The 18,530-nt window shown below is 41.1% G+C and overlaps 2 protein-coding genes across 5 annotated transcripts in view; both read left to right on the top strand.

Moving 5' to 3' along the window:
• cabp1b (calcium binding protein 1b) overlaps positions 1-1,349 on the top strand; it is a 12,605-nt gene extending 11,256 nt beyond the window's left edge. For all 4 annotated transcript variants that reach the window (XM_008293734.1, XM_008293738.1, XM_008293735.1 and 1 more), the window contains one exon: positions 1,303-1,349. In XM_008293734.1, coding sequence (XP_008291956.1) covers positions 1,303-1,328 — 26 coding nt within the window. In that variant the 3' untranslated portion in view covers positions 1,329-1,349. The remainder of the gene's footprint in view (positions 1-1,302) is intronic.
• A 9,096-nt stretch (positions 1,350-10,445) lies between these two features.
• On the top strand, positions 10,446-18,230 carry LOC103366106 (glycerol-3-phosphate acyltransferase 4-like). Its single transcript, XM_008293744.1, has 12 exons — positions 10,446-10,613; positions 13,357-13,426; positions 13,521-13,818; positions 13,928-14,002; positions 14,123-14,212; positions 14,438-14,531; positions 14,668-14,783; positions 15,561-15,616; positions 15,708-15,793; positions 15,875-16,003; positions 16,136-16,215; positions 17,699-18,230. Exons 1-12 carry the CDS (start codon positions 10,446-10,448, stop codon positions 17,874-17,876), a joined length of 1,440 nt encoding a protein of 479 aa, XP_008291966.1. The 3' UTR covers positions 17,877-18,230.
• Positions 18,231-18,530: the final 300 nt, after the last annotated feature.

Genomic DNA, 18,530 nt, shown 5'->3' with positions numbered 1-18,530 from the left:
CGCCATTTTCAACAGCTAGTCATTGTTAGTAACGAGAATAGCGACAGCCAAGACACACTGCTGCGTCAGCACGCCGCCCCATGACGCTTCTCACTTCTGTTTTATTTCCAGCCTCGCCTCCCCTGAAAAGACACTTTATTGGACTCGCTCCCTTCTTGTTAGTCTCCTGTAGCAGCTTCTTCTCTGCTCTTGCCCCACCTCCCCTCTCTCTGCTGTTGTCTCTCATCTTTACAACAATGCATCAGGAGAGACGAGTTTTTGAGGCTGAGAAATATCAGCAGCTACACGAGTCACTCGCCAATCATTTCAAAGTAAAGAAGATATCGCCTGGGGAGGCGTAGCTCTGGGGATTGAGACACCACATTAAAGTTGCAGGTGTCCACATATGACTTTATGCATGTTGATTAAAACTGTTGGATCATTTTACTGTAAGGGTCATGCAGAGGTGCCAGGGTGTTTTCACTTTTAGAGTGAGCCTAAGCAGTTTAAAGCTGTAAAGCCAAAACAATGAGCTTAAAGATGCTCAGTGGAGTTGAAGGGAACTGCTGAGACCAGAGATAAATGTGTTTGGTTGTCACAGTGAGCATCAGTTTCTTCCATCGTGAATATAAAAAACATTCAAGGTGCAGCTTTGACTGTAATCAGGAATATTTTTTTAGACTTCTGTACAAAACAAGGTGTGAAAATCTAATTTGTCACACTAACTATTGAGCAGATTTTGAAGTAAAAAACCTTTTCTTTGTTGACAGAGAATATTTGGCTGAACAACATAATGAGAATCTATTTTTTTTACTGTGTTCTGTGGTTATTATAAAGTTGAAGGTGTAAAGTAACGGCTGTTAAGTACGTAGATGCTTCAAGCCATGCAACACCTACCTAACAATAATCATCCAACTCAAACAGTGCGTTGATTTTTAGAATAAAACAGCCGGTTTAGAACATCCCTAAAACCAGCAGTGATAGAGAGACGGTAAAATGAAGCATCTTTGTAGTATTTTGAGCTGAAAAACTAAAAGGAGAGACTATCGGGAAATGTTGGAATTTGATTGATTTGCTGAAAAAGGCACTCCTGTGGAATCTTTAACAAAATAAACAAATATACTTGAAACTGACGCTGTGCTCACCGAGTGCCACAAAACCTCTCATGGAAACAATTCGTGTTCAGCACTTGGCAGCCTAGCAATGCATTTCTGAGATACCGCTGCTGCTGCAAGGTTAGCAGGTGCTCCACACACCCAGGCACAACGTTAAAAGCAGGCCACCCAGTTATGTAAACACCTCCTCCTTTTCTTCACTTCACAGAATTCGTGCGGATGATGTCTCGATGAGTCGCTGGCCAAGCGCCAAGATGCTAAAACCTGGATTCTTTGCTGGAACGGGAGGAAAAGGAACGAAGAGTCCGGCGCAGAATACTGATAGATCTCGAACTTCCTGAACTGTCGATGAACAAGACAGCAAAAAAAAATCAACATATCAACCCTGCCCTGAAACTGCCACGCTGAAGCACAACGGCTGACGACTGCAGCCAGGAGCAACACTGTTAATAAATGATGCTGCTGCTGTTTCTTAGCGCATAAACAAAAACCGACGGTTGCACTTCTGACTTTTGCAAAGTATATTTTGAAAACCATATTTTTTCTTTGACGACATTTCTAACATCGACCCAGTGGGTAAAATGTGAGCCATTTTCCTCAGACGCCAACCAACACTATGCTATCGTAGCAATTAAGACGTTGTATTTTTAAGACAGCAGTACGCCAGCAAACATCCAAAACCAGTACAGCACATTCCTTTTGAATGCTGGGGACATAATAAGCACAAATACAAATGGCAATATGGAAATCTTTCATGTGATCCCGTCGAAGTGTTTGTGTTTTTTTGTCGTTTCTCTCCTCCCCTCTATGCCGTAGACGTGTTATGTCACTGGAGACTATTGTCAAACTTTGGTTAAGGCAAGCTAGTGTTTGTTTTGGTCATTTATATGTAATGTAGCATTGATACAGTTAATAACATAATGCCTGTTTTTTACTGTGTCATTTCCAGTGTGCATTAGACTACCAGACTCCTCCAACTGCAAAACTTCTAGAAGAACATTCTTGCTACTCTCGACTACTGTGATAGGCCTTTTCTTACATGTATTGTTTTTACTTATTCTGAATATTACTCTGCATGAATACTCAGAATACACGATTACGTTGTGAGAAATCATCTCCATCTCGCTGTGGTGGGCGATCAACAGAGCGTTAAATCGAAAGACGGATTCAGTTAATGCTTTAATTTTTAAAAAATCGGAGCGCTTTGATAAATGTCTTTGTTTGTTGGGTTACTGTGAGTCTACTGAGCCTACAAGTCTGACTTTTTGGTGCAAACATTTACACTTCTTAACTTTGATACCTCAAAACGATTCGAACAATCAACCTCATACATAAACATCCCTTTAGTCAGTCTGATTTCATTCCCTTCATTGTCGATATCTGTAAGGAAGCAGTACGAGCTTCTTTCTGATTAAGAAAAAAAACGAACAAAAAAAAAAAGCCAAAGAAAGTTTACAAAAATATCACGTCAGTCTAATTCAGTGTAGTAAATGTATGCTGTATTTTTCAGAGATTTGATGCATCGGGTTACATTTCCAACACTTGAAACGGTTGTTGGGACGTCTGGATTAACGGACAACGAGGGTACATGCATGCTGTAACGTTAAGATGTTCTTCAAAAGGGAAATCTTACTTTGTGATTTTTCTTGTCTTAACTGTGTGAAACTATGCATGCCAGAAAACAACTGCAATTTGTAGCAGAACATATGAAAATAAAGGTTTTTATTCCAACTTGGAAATAGTGTGTGTGTGTCTGCTTGTGTTAATGCTTCAGGGACATGAATCAGATCGATGATTGTCCAGTATGTTGATATGGATAAACCAACATGACGCTCAGGTACAGTCTTTAAACTCATGGACTCAGTGTCACAGTCTTGCTCAGTTTATTTCCTGTTTTATTTTGTCACGATTCAGAGCGTGTCTTGTGTTTTTACTTCCTCCTTTTGTGTCAGTTTCCCTCCTTTTTTTGTCTCCTGTAAGTCTCCTGTCTGCAGCTCATTAGCCTCGTTTGCTCCCCTAATGTTCACCCACTTGTTACCTTTTTGGATTTTTGTTCCGACTACTTTCTTTTGGCATCACTTGGACTTTTAATTTGTGTTTTCCAACCACCTCTTATTGTTCCTCTGCCAGCCTGTGCTATATCTCTGAGTTAAGTTATTCAACTTTCTCCTGATTTTTCCCCCCCGACAGTGATTTCAAGACTCACTCGCTCCACCAAGTATGCGAGTGCTCAGGGCTGCCCTTCCGTCAAATCAAGTGGACAAGAACGCTGATGTGGACCATTATGCACCCTTTCTGTGAACCCACTATCAGACTTTCATGAGCCTGTAGTTCATGGAAAAATAGATTTATAAAGGTGGCTGTCCTCCAAGAAGCTGGAAAAAAAAAATCCACTAGGAAGCTGTCAGAATTCGCTGCTGGTTATTGATTGGTGTGTTTGTGGAGCTGCATTTACTGTCAAACAGGATTTATGCTGTTTGTAGCTTTCTTGATTATTGGTAGTTTGCTAAAATGTATAAACACTAACGAACACGGAGCAATCAGCTCAGCAGCTATTTAAACTGCGAATGAATCACCTTTGTGTTTTTTTTTTAATGGTTACATGTTGTTTCCAGGCAGCATGGCATGTCACAATTTTTTCCTTTTTATACTATTTTAAGCCTTTACGACTTCACGCAGTCAAGCACTAGAGCTGCGACATCAGTTAAGTCTGAGGGTTTAGTGCTCAGGTCTTGGGTTGAGGTTGGCTCTGACCGTCAGCGCTCGACTCTGCATAGTTCCCTAACACTGAGCAAAGAGGTGGAACAGGATGGGAGCTGAGGTGGATCATGCAAACATCTCTGGATGGTGGACTCCCCTGTGACGTCATTCAAAGTGGTCATGGCCTTAATCTTAGTCTAAATACAGTTTAAACAGGTCAGTCATTAAAACAAACATAAAAAATCACTCCCCATAAATTTTCACAAAGAGAGAAATTAACCACAGAGAATAAATCAGTTCTTATATCTGGCTGTAAACAGGTTCATGTTAAGTGTCACATGGTACTGTTATAATTATGTATTCTGAATCTGTATTTTGCACTGAGCCTATGATTCTGTTTTCTACTGAGCACAGTGTACGTTCTTGACGATAATGTGGTCGGTGAGAACTGGTTCACACACCTGGAGACAGCGGAGACGCCTCTTTTCTATCAGATACGATTGTTACTTTAGCCACACGCCGTACCGACAACACCCACACATGTTGCTTACCAAATTTCAAGGACGTGGACAGAGCGCCGGTCCACGTCATCGGTAGCTGGCTAATTAAACTCGGTAGTCTTATCTATGTTCAGGGCAGTCCCAGCCCAAGATGATATCTGTAACCTGAAACCGGAAAAACTAAGTTCAGCTGGACATGAGATTACGCTCCGTCTGTCTGAATCCAGTGCTGCAAAACTTTCCATGTGACCTGAATAAACTGTTTCATCTGAGACCTGAACTTTTCTCCGACCATTTCTTGGTGCTGTTTCAACAAAAGAAGTGGGTCCAACAGTACCATGGTGGTCTATGAGGATTAGTGCATTTGTGGTGCTGCAGGTAACTCTTCATTTTTCTGCAACTTGGTCCCAACAGGCTCATTTTAAGACATCAGCTTATAAAATAAACCAAATCCTAGAGATCTCTATGACACCACAAAATTCTTACTATAATATTACACAGCAGATGTCTTTTATTAAGGTATTAAAAATGCAACTAATAGCCATTTAATTTCTCAGTCAGATGGCAATAGAATCATTAATTTTCCTTTCCAACTGTATAAAACATAAGTACAATACTCTCAGCTTTCCGTTACTCAGATCCGTTCTGTCAAGGGTCCCTTGCATTTTTATTTTTAAAGACAGGACTACAAAGAAAACTCCACAACACCAGACAGGATTTCATGAGTGGTTAAAGCAAAGCAGACAAAACTGCACAACAAAAAATACACAAAACATCCAACAAGACTTCAACTCCTCGCATTCACAAACCGTGCAGTTTTGACAGATGCTTCTTCTGAATCTGATTTGTGTAAAACAAGGTTTCATAAGCAGCCAGGTTACTTGCTGATGTTCACAAGTTTAGCCCAAATGACTTCACTTCTTCCCTGCACTTCACAAACATGAAAAACCAGGTCCTGAGCCTGTTGGTAGACACTGAGGTAGAGATGGGACTGACATGCTACTATATGAGCAGTAGTAGCGACAGATAGAGAGAATAAATAGACAAATAACACAGCTGCAAATAGCACATTTAAAATAAAGTAAATTCTGATGATAGCTTTAATAATTAAGGTAGTGCAGCCAATTGATGGGAAGTACAATCATGAAACACTTAGACCACATGGGGTTAACTCTTCCCACACAGCAGGCAGTAAGACAATCTGTAGTTCAGCAATAAAATGGACCGTCCTGTGACAATATTTGGACTGATGGGGAACATTAAGCACCTCAAAAGCAGCAAAGACTAAAAGCAAGACTCGATCATATCCGAGACGTTTCCAAACGGAGCACCAGCAAACACTTCAGTGGGGTTTGTCCAAATGAACAATGAGCAAATGTCTTGAAATACACAGCTGTGACATTTACAAAACTCTTCTGGTAAGTCTTCTTGTAAACACAGAGGCCTTTTAAAACCGACTAATTCTGCTCAGTAAGAGCCAATTTAGCTTTTATCTGAACAGCAGCTCAGTGAATAAAGTGTCAGAACCACAGAGAATATAAAACTCATGTCATGAAGGCAGTGTACTTTAGAAGATCTTTTAAAATGATTCATATTCAGGCAAGACAGTGCAATCCAGGTTGGAATAAACTGGAAACAGGAATTCAAAAGTGTTCTCACTATAAGCAATGATCAACTGGAAGTCCTGCCTTTGTACAAAGCCTCCCTCCATATGTTTTTTTTTTGTATTTGTGGTTTGGTGCCATTTATTTCTTCAGATTGGTTTTATTTTACTATGTTTTCATTTAATTCCAGGTCTAATTATTGTAAGTGAGATTGGTTTGGGATATATAAGAAAATAAACATTTAAAATAAAAGCTCAAAGATTTTACGTAAACTTAATTTTCATATCCTTATTTGAAAAAGTCTCCACCACAAACTGTACGCCTCGTAGCTTTCTGTAATCATTTCATGCTACATACTTATCAAAGTAAATTGACCGTTATGTTTCACTTTTTCCAGCCCCACATTTACCACAAAAACACACATGAAACAAATCAGCCATCTCACTCAAATTCTCCTCAGTACCTCTGAAGCATCATTAACAAAGATACAGAAAAACAGCGTGTTGGAACCAAAATGCAGACATCGGAGTAAAACCAACAAAGAGCGAACTTAAGCTGATTCCAATAAAAGCAAACCACAATCCAGACGAAACAAAAGCACAGGAAGCAGGCAAAAGCAACTAAAAACCCAAACGACAGCAAAAGCATGGAGTAAATGAAGGCAAACAATTAAGAAACACGAAAGACTTACAAACTCATCATGCAGGGAAGATGAGATGAAGAAAATGTCTGGGACGTAATATAAAATGGGAAGGAACATGAGGACCAGGATGGGTGAGTATTTATACACTCTGGGACAGGAAGTACAATCACACACACAGGTGAAGCACATTAGGGCGGAGCAGGTGATCAAAAAGGCACAGGAACTGTAAAGACACCTGAGATAGAAGGTGAGTACAATCCCACGACAGGAAATGCCAAAATAAAACAGGAAATAACTCAAACAGGACTTAGCAGTGGGAGCTGGACAGTCCATCTACAGCCCCATGTCATGGTACTTAATGTTGTGTTTCACTGTCAGGACTGTGCATTCACTGTGGTACTCCTGGCAAGGTTCATGCAAAAACTATTTCACATCATCTGACCAAATTATGTTGGATTTTAGCAACATTTTGTTCCAAACAGCAAACAAGGGTATTTTTCTTGAATGCCATCCATGGAGATTCACCTTTTACAGTATCCTTCACACTGTCTGAGCTGTGACAGAAATTCCAATTATCAATTTAAACCATTTTGCCAAGTTTAAAGCAGCTGCCTGTTTGTTTTTCAGAGCTTGATTGTGCAAATAGTGCAGTGTGGCTGTGGCTCTAATTAGTTGTAAATGGCTTGTTTGATACCTGCTGACTTCTGCTGCAAGTGTGTTTTATAGATGGTTGTGGAGCCATAATGCAGATATACAGATGGCCACAGCTTGTAGAGAAAGCTGTGGCGTTGTGGTGGTCATTTTCTAACTCATTCAGTTAGTCTGACTGGACAGGTTGGTTTTTATTTGATGCGAGACCTACGTTCACTGGATTTTTCCAGATTAATGAGGAGTTGAAATATGATTTTACATGATCATGAAACTAACTTGGATTATCCTTTCAAGACAGGTTTTTTTTTTAATTTACAATTAGTCTTTATGTACAATCACCTGTTTTTATCAGATGTCTGGAGCTGATAGAAGAACGGGAAGAGAGGACGAGGCAGACATCATGGCTACACATGGAGCAGGCTACAGTCACAATTCAGAAAGCAAAAGATCAGATTAGATGGAGAGAAATGATCGCCTACACGGAATGATTGGACAGGTTTATTAAACTGTGTGATCACAGGTAGATTCACTTTCTATGCTGGGGCCTGTCTTTTCAATGCAATCCTTGTAAACTTTTTGATTGCACATAAGAAAAATGATCGACTTGCCAACTTAGAGGTCATGCAATTGCTGAGAAGTGATGCAAGTTTGAATCATCTGACAGTGAAGCCATATTGCACAGGGGTGTACTCACTTCTGTTGAACTATTTCAGGGGGATTTTCTGCATGTTTTAGAGCCTGTACTTTGATAAACCCCTATTATAATAATTTCCTCTTTTTTTCCCAGTGTGACCTCACAGATCTGACCCTCTTTGTCTTCTCCAGCACTTTGTGGAGCCTCCTGTCCACTAATCAGATTTGGTGCCCGTCCAGCCCACAGCGCAGTGACAGCGGCTCTCATTGGCCACCTGTTGCCATGAGAACTCCACACAACTCTGTGTGTGCAGCAGCAGCTGTAGCATGTTGCTGAGAGCCCGCAGATCCGGCAGCACACAGGCAGAGATCCCGGTGCTTTAGACTGGACGGTCCAGATGGAGCTCCACCTGCCCGTCTGTCGTCTCAATCCTCCTGTGGCTCCGCGGTGAACCCGGAGGACGGTAGGAGCTGGAGCCGTTGGTAGCTACTCACCATTAGCCGCTAGCTAGCTGGGGGGGTCAAAGCTGCTGCTATTAGCTAGCATGCTATGAACCAAACTCGCTATGAAAACTAATTAATAATTAGTAACTGAAACCTGTAGGAGGTTCTCTGTGGAGGTGTCAAAAGTTACAAGTGTTCTAAATTGAATGCTAACAGGCTAAAGAGCTGAGCCTGATATTTGTCTGTTAATTGTGGCAACTTTAATTAAGCTAATTAAGCTAATTTTGGCTTTAAAGCGTTGTTCCTACGTACATATTAGTTAGACCACATAATGACCTTTTAAAGTACCACGAAAAGAATCACTAAGCTGTTAATTACTTAGATGTGTGTTTTCATATGCAACTGTCATCATGGGATGCATATTACTTAATTATTGTTATTTTCTTGTACTTTTTTTTCCATGTTTTTGGATGCTGCTGCTTACAATAACTTCCCAGGTCTAGGATTCTATTCTATTGTATTCTGTTCTGTTCTGTTCTGTTCTATTCTATTCTATTTTGTTCTATTCTATTCTATTCTATTCTGTTCTGTTCTATTGTATTCTATTGTATTCTATTCTGTTCTGTTCTATTCTATTCTATTCTATTCTATTCTATTCTGTTCTGTTCTATTCTATTCTATTCTANTCTATTCTATTCTATTCTATTCTATTCTATTCTGTTCTGTTCTATTCTATTCTATTCTATTCTATTCTATTCTGTTCTATTCTGTTCTGGTCTGTTCTATTCTATTTTGTTCTATTCTATTCTATTCTATTCTATTCTATTCTATTCTAAGAAGCCCCCCACCATATTTCCTCTCTCCTCAACTTTCATTGCTCTCATGACCTTAATAATCTTTAGGATGATGATGACAAAATATGCCTCTTTGTTTATTTTAATCAATATATACGTCAACTACCTTTCCGTTACTGTTAACATGAGGCCTGTGTGGAGGGTTGTCCGTTATCAAAATGTACAAAAAAACCCCAACAAAACCCTTCTCTGTAATATGAAAATGTATGAGTAAGACTTTTAAAGGAAGACGCCCCCGGATATGGAGTAAGAAACCCCCCATGGGCTTGACTGATCCTTTAAATAATCCGGCAGAAGAGAGATGTAGGTGCTGATGAGGGGAAAAAGTTCAACCAAACATGCTATCTGTGCTGCTGATTAGTTCTGTTTATATCATATAATGATACCTTATCACACCTTACAAGAACTTACAATGAAATAATCACGTTTTTGTGTTGTTGCTCGACCTGATGTATATTTACTTTATGATTGGAGGGGCCATGTGCTATATGAGAGGGAAAAATCCACACAAACAAAAAGTCAGTGCTGCAAATATCCTGCAGTGAGACTGTGAAAGTAAAAAAAAAAAACTCTTAAAAAAAAAACACTTGACTCACAGTTATGACTTCAGTAAACAGATCAGATTGTACAAAAAGTAAAAATATTATCCCAACATTTTTCATTGATATTATTGTTTGAGGGCTTTAACATATGATCAGAAGGAGGTGAATAGATCCGTATATAAATAAATATATCAGAGGTGATTCATGAAACATTCAGGGCTGTAGCTTTGGGTGCCAAGGCGTAACTAGCGGAAGATGAGGCAGCCAGCTAACTAGCATGATAAATGTATGCTGCGCTGTGGGTGAGCAACTCACAAATAAATTCCTCGTTATAAATTCCCTTGTGCATTCGCTCATTGATTCTGACAGCGTGCATATCAGTTATTCACTGAATCAAGACAATGGCTGTCAATTTGCAACTGTGAGCAGCAGCCACGACCTCATTGTTTCAAAGCCAGAATAAGCCCGATACGAGCTTTCAGTAAAAGCCGTCATCAAGTGTGATGTTTAAAGGGGACACCTGGGACACAGTTAGTCATCCCAGGTGTTGCCTTTAATCATCAAGTGTGATGTTTAAAGGCAGCACCTGGGATGAATAACTGTGTGTGATCTTGATATTTTGTGCTGTGTTTGCCAGATGCAGACTGTGAGTTACTCCTGATCTATAATTCAGCATCGACTTCAGACGGCGTGGATTTAAACGGAGCAGAAGACTTCCCCTACAGCTGAGGGGTTCCTCTGTGCCTCGTTAACTCCTGAGTCTTCTCTGCTGTTGACAACATGGCTCGGTTTACGTTTCCTGCTGACAACCTGCTGTGCAGGTGTCTCGGCATCTCCATCACCGTGTGGCTGACTCTTCTGTTTGTCTTCATAATCGTGCCAGCTGTACTTGGAGTGTCTTTTGGTATCCGCAGCTTCTACATGAGGACACTTCTCAAGATATTTGAGGTGAGCTTGGTGTCCTTGTACTGCAGGATTTTACCACAGGGGTACAAAATCAACATGTTTTGAGTTTTGTTTTGTTTGTTGAACTGTTAGGGTTGGATTATTTAATGATTATACAAGATTTTGGCACATATATCTTACTTCTAAACTACTATGGCACTTTGCTCTTACCCTTTTTAGATGCTGGAAAATAGTTTATTGCACTTTTCTTCTTATCAAACATTCCTTGCTGGATCCTTGGTTCTCCCAGCTCAGAGAGATTGTTTGAAGCACAAGCCATGTTTTGCCAGCCCTTTCCTGGGGGAGTAAGGCTTTGGGACACCCTCCGGGGAACAACAAGCTTTTAATCACAGGACCACCATCTGAGGTGGTGTAGATACTGGAACAAGCTTAGACTCCTGGGTTGAAGTTCATCCACAGGCATGACACAGGCTCAGCCCCTGTGGCCTTCTGCAGGAGTTTTTAAATTCAAACCTTCTCTTTAAAGTCAGCATGATGTAGTCACACTTGAAGCTGAACAAATACGTAGTGAAATGTACGTTATTTTAGGGGGAGCTGCAAACTGCTCTCCCAATTTCTCACGCGCTGGAATTTGTCTGGCTCTCAGACTTTCAGAAGAGTGTCAATTTGAGCAGCTGGGACTGACAGTTCTCTGAAGTGGCTGCATTGTGCAGGTGGTTGTGTGAAGGTAAAGGAGAATTCCTGCAGCCAAATCTGACATTTCTCCCACAGATCGTTTTTGGATTTTCTTTTATTCGTTCAAGAGTCCTGACATAGGATTGAACATGAGCTCAGCAGAAAGCAGACTAACTGTTATTCTGTTTCAACACAGAGAACATGAAAGACCAGGTTTCCTTACTGGACTGTTTTACCACAGGCCAGGAAGCAGGTTGCTGTCATGTGTGGTCAGATTCTATCTCTATTCCATTTGTAGTGCACTGCAGTGTCCAAGCCATAGATAGTAAATAAACACTGGACATAGTCGTAGGTCTTAAAAGTAAATCTGCATTCTCTCTAATAGTGCCTCTGTTTGCAATAAGTAGTCCAATTATCTAGAAGTCTGTATGAAAATGAGCGTATGTCTCACTCACAGTAAACATTTTCCTAATGCGCTTACGGTCTCAATCGCCAGTTTCAAGTCTTCTGTACATCTATTATGGTCTGATTTAGAGTAAAATAGATGATGAGTCTGGTTTCAAACAACCGAAATGATGATGGACCAANAGATGATGAGTCTGGTTTCAAACAACCGAAATGATGATGGACCAAAATGTCAACATTTCAAAGCGGTCGTCCACAAAAAAGTGGGTAATGTCATGGTGGCTACGTCCATTTTTTTTAATATACAGTCCATGGCCCAAGCACTGCTGCAACTTTGTTCAGATATGTATTCTTTAGTAGATTATGTGGCACATGAGATCTGCTACTGTTTGGGGAAAAAGCAAATAAAAAAAAAAATCCATCCATTATCTATACACCGTTTAATCCTAACTAGGGTCATGGGGGGCTGGAGTCTATTCCAGCTGACTTAGGGTGAAGGCAGGTTCACCTGGACAGGTCACCAGTCTATCACAGGGCTGCACTTAGAGACAGACAACCAAGCACACTCACATTCACACCTACGGACAATTTAGAATCACCAACATGTTTTTGGACTGTGTGGGAGGAAGCTGGAGAACCCAGAGAGAACCCACGCTGCACAGGGAGAACATGGAGACTCCACGCAGAAGGATTCCGGGTGTCCTCATTGGGACGTGAACCGGCGACCTTCTTGCTGCGAGGCAACAGTGCTAACCACCGCTTCACCTTGCAGCCCCTTAAATCTACATTTAATTGCAGTAGTTACCATTGTCCAAAAATTCGAGTGCAAGAATACCTGAAGACAAGTATTGCACACTTCAGACATGCTTCCTTTTCCCCACCCTTTATGTATGTAGGTCAGAGTAAAGTCGTCTTCTCTAAAGATGTAGAATCTCATGACCAGCCACATGCATCTCACACCAACATAGGGTGGAGCGAGCAAATATTCTGGTGCCCTGTGGCCCACCCTGCTGACACTCTGCCGTGTGCTTCTACAGCTCTGGGTACCTCTTTTGGGGGTTATGTGTGGTCTTCCTAGGTGGTCAACAGAAAAGTTTGTGTCTGGCTTTTAGTGGCCTCTGCACACCTCCAAACCACCTTCAGTACTTTGTAAGGCTGGTAGACTCTTATCACTCATCTTCACTCTGAGCAGAAGTTTCTGCTGGTGTGTGTTGTTTTATTTGGAGGACACACCAGGCGATGCTTCTTTAACTGCCCTCTCTCTAGGTTTGGCACAAAGGCCTGATCCATCAAAACTGTGCCCTATTTATATTGATGGAGTCACGGTTGAGCGTTTGAAGCTGAAATTGGACCACAATAGTGTCGAGTGTCTTTGTTATTTCTAGGCATTGTTGTCTGAGCTGCAAACTTGTCAGGAAAACACACACTTCCTCCCCCAATCTTCTGTTGTGCAGAGCTGCAGTCTCCAGGGAACATGTTGCCTAATTTCCTCACTTTGATTATATCACTGTGTATGCTTCCCTTTTTCTCTTTAAATCTTTAATGCACGTTGGAGACCTGTAGTGGTTAACGGAGCACATCCAACTCCACAGCGGCTAATCTGCAGTTTTTACTTCTTGCTCTCATCTTTGCTGCTGGTCAGACATCACAGGAAACTGAGTAAATGTAATTCTAATCTGTTTGTCTTTTTCCTCTTTGACATTAGTGGGCAACCTTACGAATGGAGTTGGGAGCAAAAGAAAAGAATCAGCAACTTTATAAACCATATACCCACGGTAAACAAGTTATAGTTTAATATTTGTCAGTCATAAATGTGCATTGTGCCTGTATGATATTCACCTTTAAATCTCCTTCTTCTCCTTGCTGAAGGTATCATAGCCAAGGAGCCTCCATCTTCTTTGCAGCAGGAGATCCAGGAGCTCCGGGGTTCTGCCAGCAGTCTGCCCTCGGAGCCAGAGTTTGAGATGGCTGACATCTTCTACTTCTGCCGGAGGGGGGTCGAGAGCATTGTGGACGATGAGGTGACCAAGCGCTTTTCAGCCCAGGAACTGGAGAGCTGGAACTTGCTGACTCGGAGCAACTACAACTTCCGTCACATTAGTCTGAGACTTACCGTCCTGTGGGGGCTGGGGATCCTCATCCGCTACGGCGTCCTGCTGCCCCTCAGGTCAGAGCAGCACGCAGGCAGGTTCAGCGGTGGAGGCAGTAAGATTGATCTCATAAGAGCTGTGCATAGGTTCACTCATAAATCAACTTTATGCTCTTTTGTTCTGCAGGGTTACTCTCGCAGTCACCGGCATTTGTCTGCTGCTTGTCCTGACCACCTTGGTGGCGTTTTTACCAAATGCAGAGTGAGTTTCCTCCAATTTTTATATCAGTTAGGACGATTGAAACAACACTGACCAGGTGTAGCCACGTCAATGCATCAATCCAGACAGAGCTGGAGTGACTGGTGTGCTGTTTGTCTTCAGGTTAAGATCTTACCTGAGTGAGAAGGTTCATCTGATGTGTTACCGCATCTGCGTGAGAGCTCTCACTGCAATCATCACCTATCATAACAGGTACATGATATTCCGTAATTAACGACAGCGTCAGTGCCCCGAGAGACGTTAGAAAGGCTTTTAGTTTACTAATTAAGCACGGTGGCATGACGTTGTTTGGCAGGATGGCAACTTTCTGTAAATGTCTCTATTTCAAACAATAGAAAAAAAACTATCAGTGGAGTTTTGCGGTAAATAATGTCTGATTTTCAGCATATCATGTGTCTGTGTCTTGTTTAATTGCAGCGAGAACAAACCGAAGAACGGCGGTATCTGTGTGGCGAATCACACGACACCCATTGATGTCATAATCTTGGCCAATGACGGCTGCTACGCTCTGGTACAAAATCTTGTGTCTCTGTTTGTGTTGTATGAGTGTGTTTAGTTTTCACAAGCATAAGCGTCTGAACTCAACTTTTAGACTATTAAAGACGAGCAGAGTGTGCTGCTGTTGTTGAGCTGAACTCATTTCTCAGGTTGGCCAGGTGCACGGAGGGTTGATGGGAATGGTGCAAAGAGCCATGGTCAAGTCATCCTCGCACATCTGGTTCGAAAGATCAGAAGTGAAAGACCGACATCTAGTGGCCAAAAGGTAACATTGCATCTTCTTAGTGTTGGTATAGTTCAGTGACTCTCCAACTGTGGGGCGGGAGACATTGCATAGACACTCTTATTTCTTATTGCGTGCGTCCTCAATTTTTTTTTCAATTTCGTCCCTCCTGCCTGAAATACAAGAAAGAAACATGAGGAGAGAGCAGTTGAGGCGACAGACATGCAACGAAATGAGACATGATTGCTTTAAACCTGTCAATTGTACATGTGTTGCATATTTTATTGTGTGAATCTCTACAAGCATTTGAATGAATAGTGCCACACAGATACTGTTACAAACATTGTGGGGCTTTAAGTTTGCATTTGATCATCTTAAATAGCTAATACAACTTCTAAATAGCTCACAACAGGAACACTTACACTTGTGTCATCCTGCTCCTGTCATAGTTGTGTATTCCAGCTAAATGTAATGCTCTTTTTATATGTTATGGATGGAAATAAGGCTTCCACAAAAGCTGCAGTGAGGATACATGAGTGCATCCTCCCTCAAAGCTCCTCCAGCAAACCTTCTCTCTCCTTGAGATGCATTTTAGGAACAGAGACATCCATCATGATCAATGTGCTGGCACACAATAGCTGGCTGGGTACATGCAGTAAACATTGTTTTTTAGTGCGTCATGTCTTACACTAAAATAAGGTGGTCCTGCCATCCATTGCTGTGGTTTGAGTTTCACTAAATGTGGTTTACGTGGTTCAAAGTGAGTGAATCAGATTAAATGTCTAAATATTCTTAATGCTTGTCTGGTTTTCATTTCAGGCTTGGAGATCATGTTGCTGATAAAACCAAACAGCCCATCCTCATCTTCCCCGAGGGTTTGTATCACAGCACTGTGCAGTTTAAATAACAGATGATATAGTACTTTAAAGCAGTCTCTATATTCACTTGTCACTGTGTCATGTGCAGGTACCTGCATTAACAACACGTCAGTGATGATGTTTAAGAAAGGCAGCTTTGAAATCGACTGCACCGTCTATCCTGTTGCCATTAAGGTAGGACCCTCTGTCCGTTTCCTCATTCCTGCTCATCCTGCTCTGATGTACAGCTGATAGGACCCTATTTTTATCTCGCAGTATGATCCTCGTTTTGGAGATGCTTTCTGGAACAGCAGTAAGTTTGGCATGGTGAGTTACCTTCTGAGGATGATGAGCAGCTGGGCCATCGTCTGCAGCGTCTGGTATCTGCCACCTATGAACAGAGAGGTGAAACCCTGCTTTACAACCTCACAAAGACATTTACAAAGTTTGTGATCGCTGATTTTTTTTTTAAAAATTTCATCTCCTGAAATTGTCTAATTTCTTTTAGCCTGTTGTTTTCTTATTGTCCTTGTGTAGGAAGGGGAGGATGCAGTACAGTTTGCCAACAGAGTAAAAGCAGCCATAGCTGCTCAAGGAGGGTTAGTGGACCTCATTTGGTGAGTACCTGCTTTACCTAAATGTCTTGATATAAATCAGTAAAATAGTGTGTTAAAACTGCAGTTGATAGAAATTTGGAAAAGATGAGAAAAGTCCCAAAATACAGCCCTCTTTCTTCAGTCTGTGCTCTCCATCTAAAGCTTTTCCCACCAGACAAGCACTATTAGACCACTGTTAACAATTATTGAAATTATCTCTTGACATAGGAATGAAAAATCCAGTCACCAAGGTTTTAGTGTGTGCAAGTATGAGGCAAAATCTGGCAAAAAAAAAAAAACACATTGAACATTTGCTGAATAAATGTAATCAAGCAACAACCTACACTTAAATTAATAGCAAAGAACAAGTTTTCTCAGTAATACAGCAGATAAATTAGAACATCTGATGTTCAGAAACAATACATTTAATACCAACAGCACAGTTGTGAACAAAAGCACAAAAGACCTGTAACATATTTCTGAAAGAACCAAAATACAAGATTGTTTTTTTTGTGACAAAGACACAAAATTATTGGAAACTCAACACTGTCATGACATGAGCCGCCACTTTAGCTCACCTGGTTGAGTTGGCGACCCATGTACACGGGTTGTAGTCTCCAATGGGTTTGAATCCCACTCTTGACCCTTTCCTGCAACCCCTTTCCCCATTCTCCTCCCCCACTTTCCTGTCTCTCTTTCAACTGTCCTATCTAATAAAGGCCAAAAAAAAACTTAAAAAAAAAAAAGCCTGTCATGACATATGTGGTCTTAACAAGTTGATGTAAACTTTTGTTCACTGCTGTATATCAGAAGGTCATTAATCTCCATCAGGACTTGCCTCTTGTTCTTCATAACTGCCTCCAGATGTTGTTGCACACTGTTAATCAAACTTAAACACTCTTGAACTGTAATAGTGGCCCGTTTCTCAGTCACAAACTCCACAAGCTGTGTTTTTATTGGATGGTTTGTATTGGTATTCTACAGGTTTTCTATGGATGTTAAGTCCAGGGGATTGAGCACACCGGTCCAAAACTTTCTGATTTATTAGCTATTGTTTCACAGGCCGTGCACCGTGACAGGGTGAGTTATCTTGCTGAACAATCCAACTGTGATTGCACGGACACGGTGCACACACAGCAAAAAGTCGGCTTTCATTTCCCAGCTTCCCTCTGGACTCTAACCGCCACCTCCTAAGTGAGAGTCCCTTTGTTTAACTCACTCCGCCACCACACAACCTCTTGAATTACAATATGCTGAAAGATTGGAATTTTTCACAAGCAAAAAAAATATATACTGGCTGTAATGGTTGTTTAAAAGATGGATCAACAACGGTGTAAAGCCCAGACGCTGATTCAGAAAACACATTATTAGATTTCAGCTCTGACAGAAACTGTTCAGCTGAAATGGTGTTTTTTTCCCCTTCAAGGACAGCAGAAGAAGTCGCTGGTGTCACTGCAGATTCAGTGTGCGATACCCTTTTCCTTATCTACCTGTTTTCTCTCAGGGACGGAGGACTGAAACGAGCAAAGGTGAAAGACGTGTTCAAAGAGGAGCAGCAGAAACTTTACAGCAAAGTTCTCGTGGGCGACCACGACTCTGAGGACCGAGTGGAGGACAAACGTTTAGAGGATGGAAATCCAGACGGGGATAAGAGCAGCAAAGATTCACCAGAAGGACAATGAGGACACAGTGAATGTACGTCTGTTATTATTGCAGACTTTTATACTGAACAGTGAATGTGAATTACCTCGAACAGGAGTTTGTATATTCGTTGCTGTCATTTTTATCAAGCTGAGGACCAAAGAAATGTAGTTTATGTTTTGATATCTGAGTTTTTAATCTGTTTTAAATGCTCTGTAATTTGGTTTTCTGTTGTAAAATTAGGAGAAAAGTTTAAACAGTGAGGGGTAATGTGTTTTTATGTGAAAATCTGAGTTCTTCTGCTTCATTTTTACTGCCATGTGAGCTTGTTGTGTGTCTAATTGAATTCTTCTCCTCCTAAAATATAGACTGTTTATAAACATTTTAAAACGAAATTATTTCTCAGCATTTTTTACCAAGAATACGGTGATGTAGAAAGCTACTACGAGCTTAGTTACATCACAGCCAGACACTTTGGCAGCGCCAACACTTGTGCGTCACTTTACTAATTGGCTCAAGGTTCTATATGTGTCTGGAGCTTTAATCTTTGTAAAACAGGGAAAGTAAACATTCACACGACTGGTGCACAAGTTAAGCTAATGACGGTTCTCAGTTTGTCTGAGGACACTCTTTCTTTTAAGGATTTCTAGATTTGTATGAGGTGACTTTTGTTTCCATCCTCAAACAGCAGGAGT

Source organism: Stegastes partitus, unplaced genomic scaffold (genome assembly GCF_000690725.1).
Source record: "Stegastes partitus isolate 25-593 unplaced genomic scaffold, Stegastes_partitus-1.0.2 Scaffold907, whole genome shotgun sequence".
NCBI classification, from domain to species: Eukaryota; Metazoa; Chordata; class Actinopteri; family Pomacentridae; genus Stegastes; species Stegastes partitus.
Note: the sequence above shows the minus strand (reverse complement) of the source record. Positions and strands in the feature narration are given on the sequence as shown.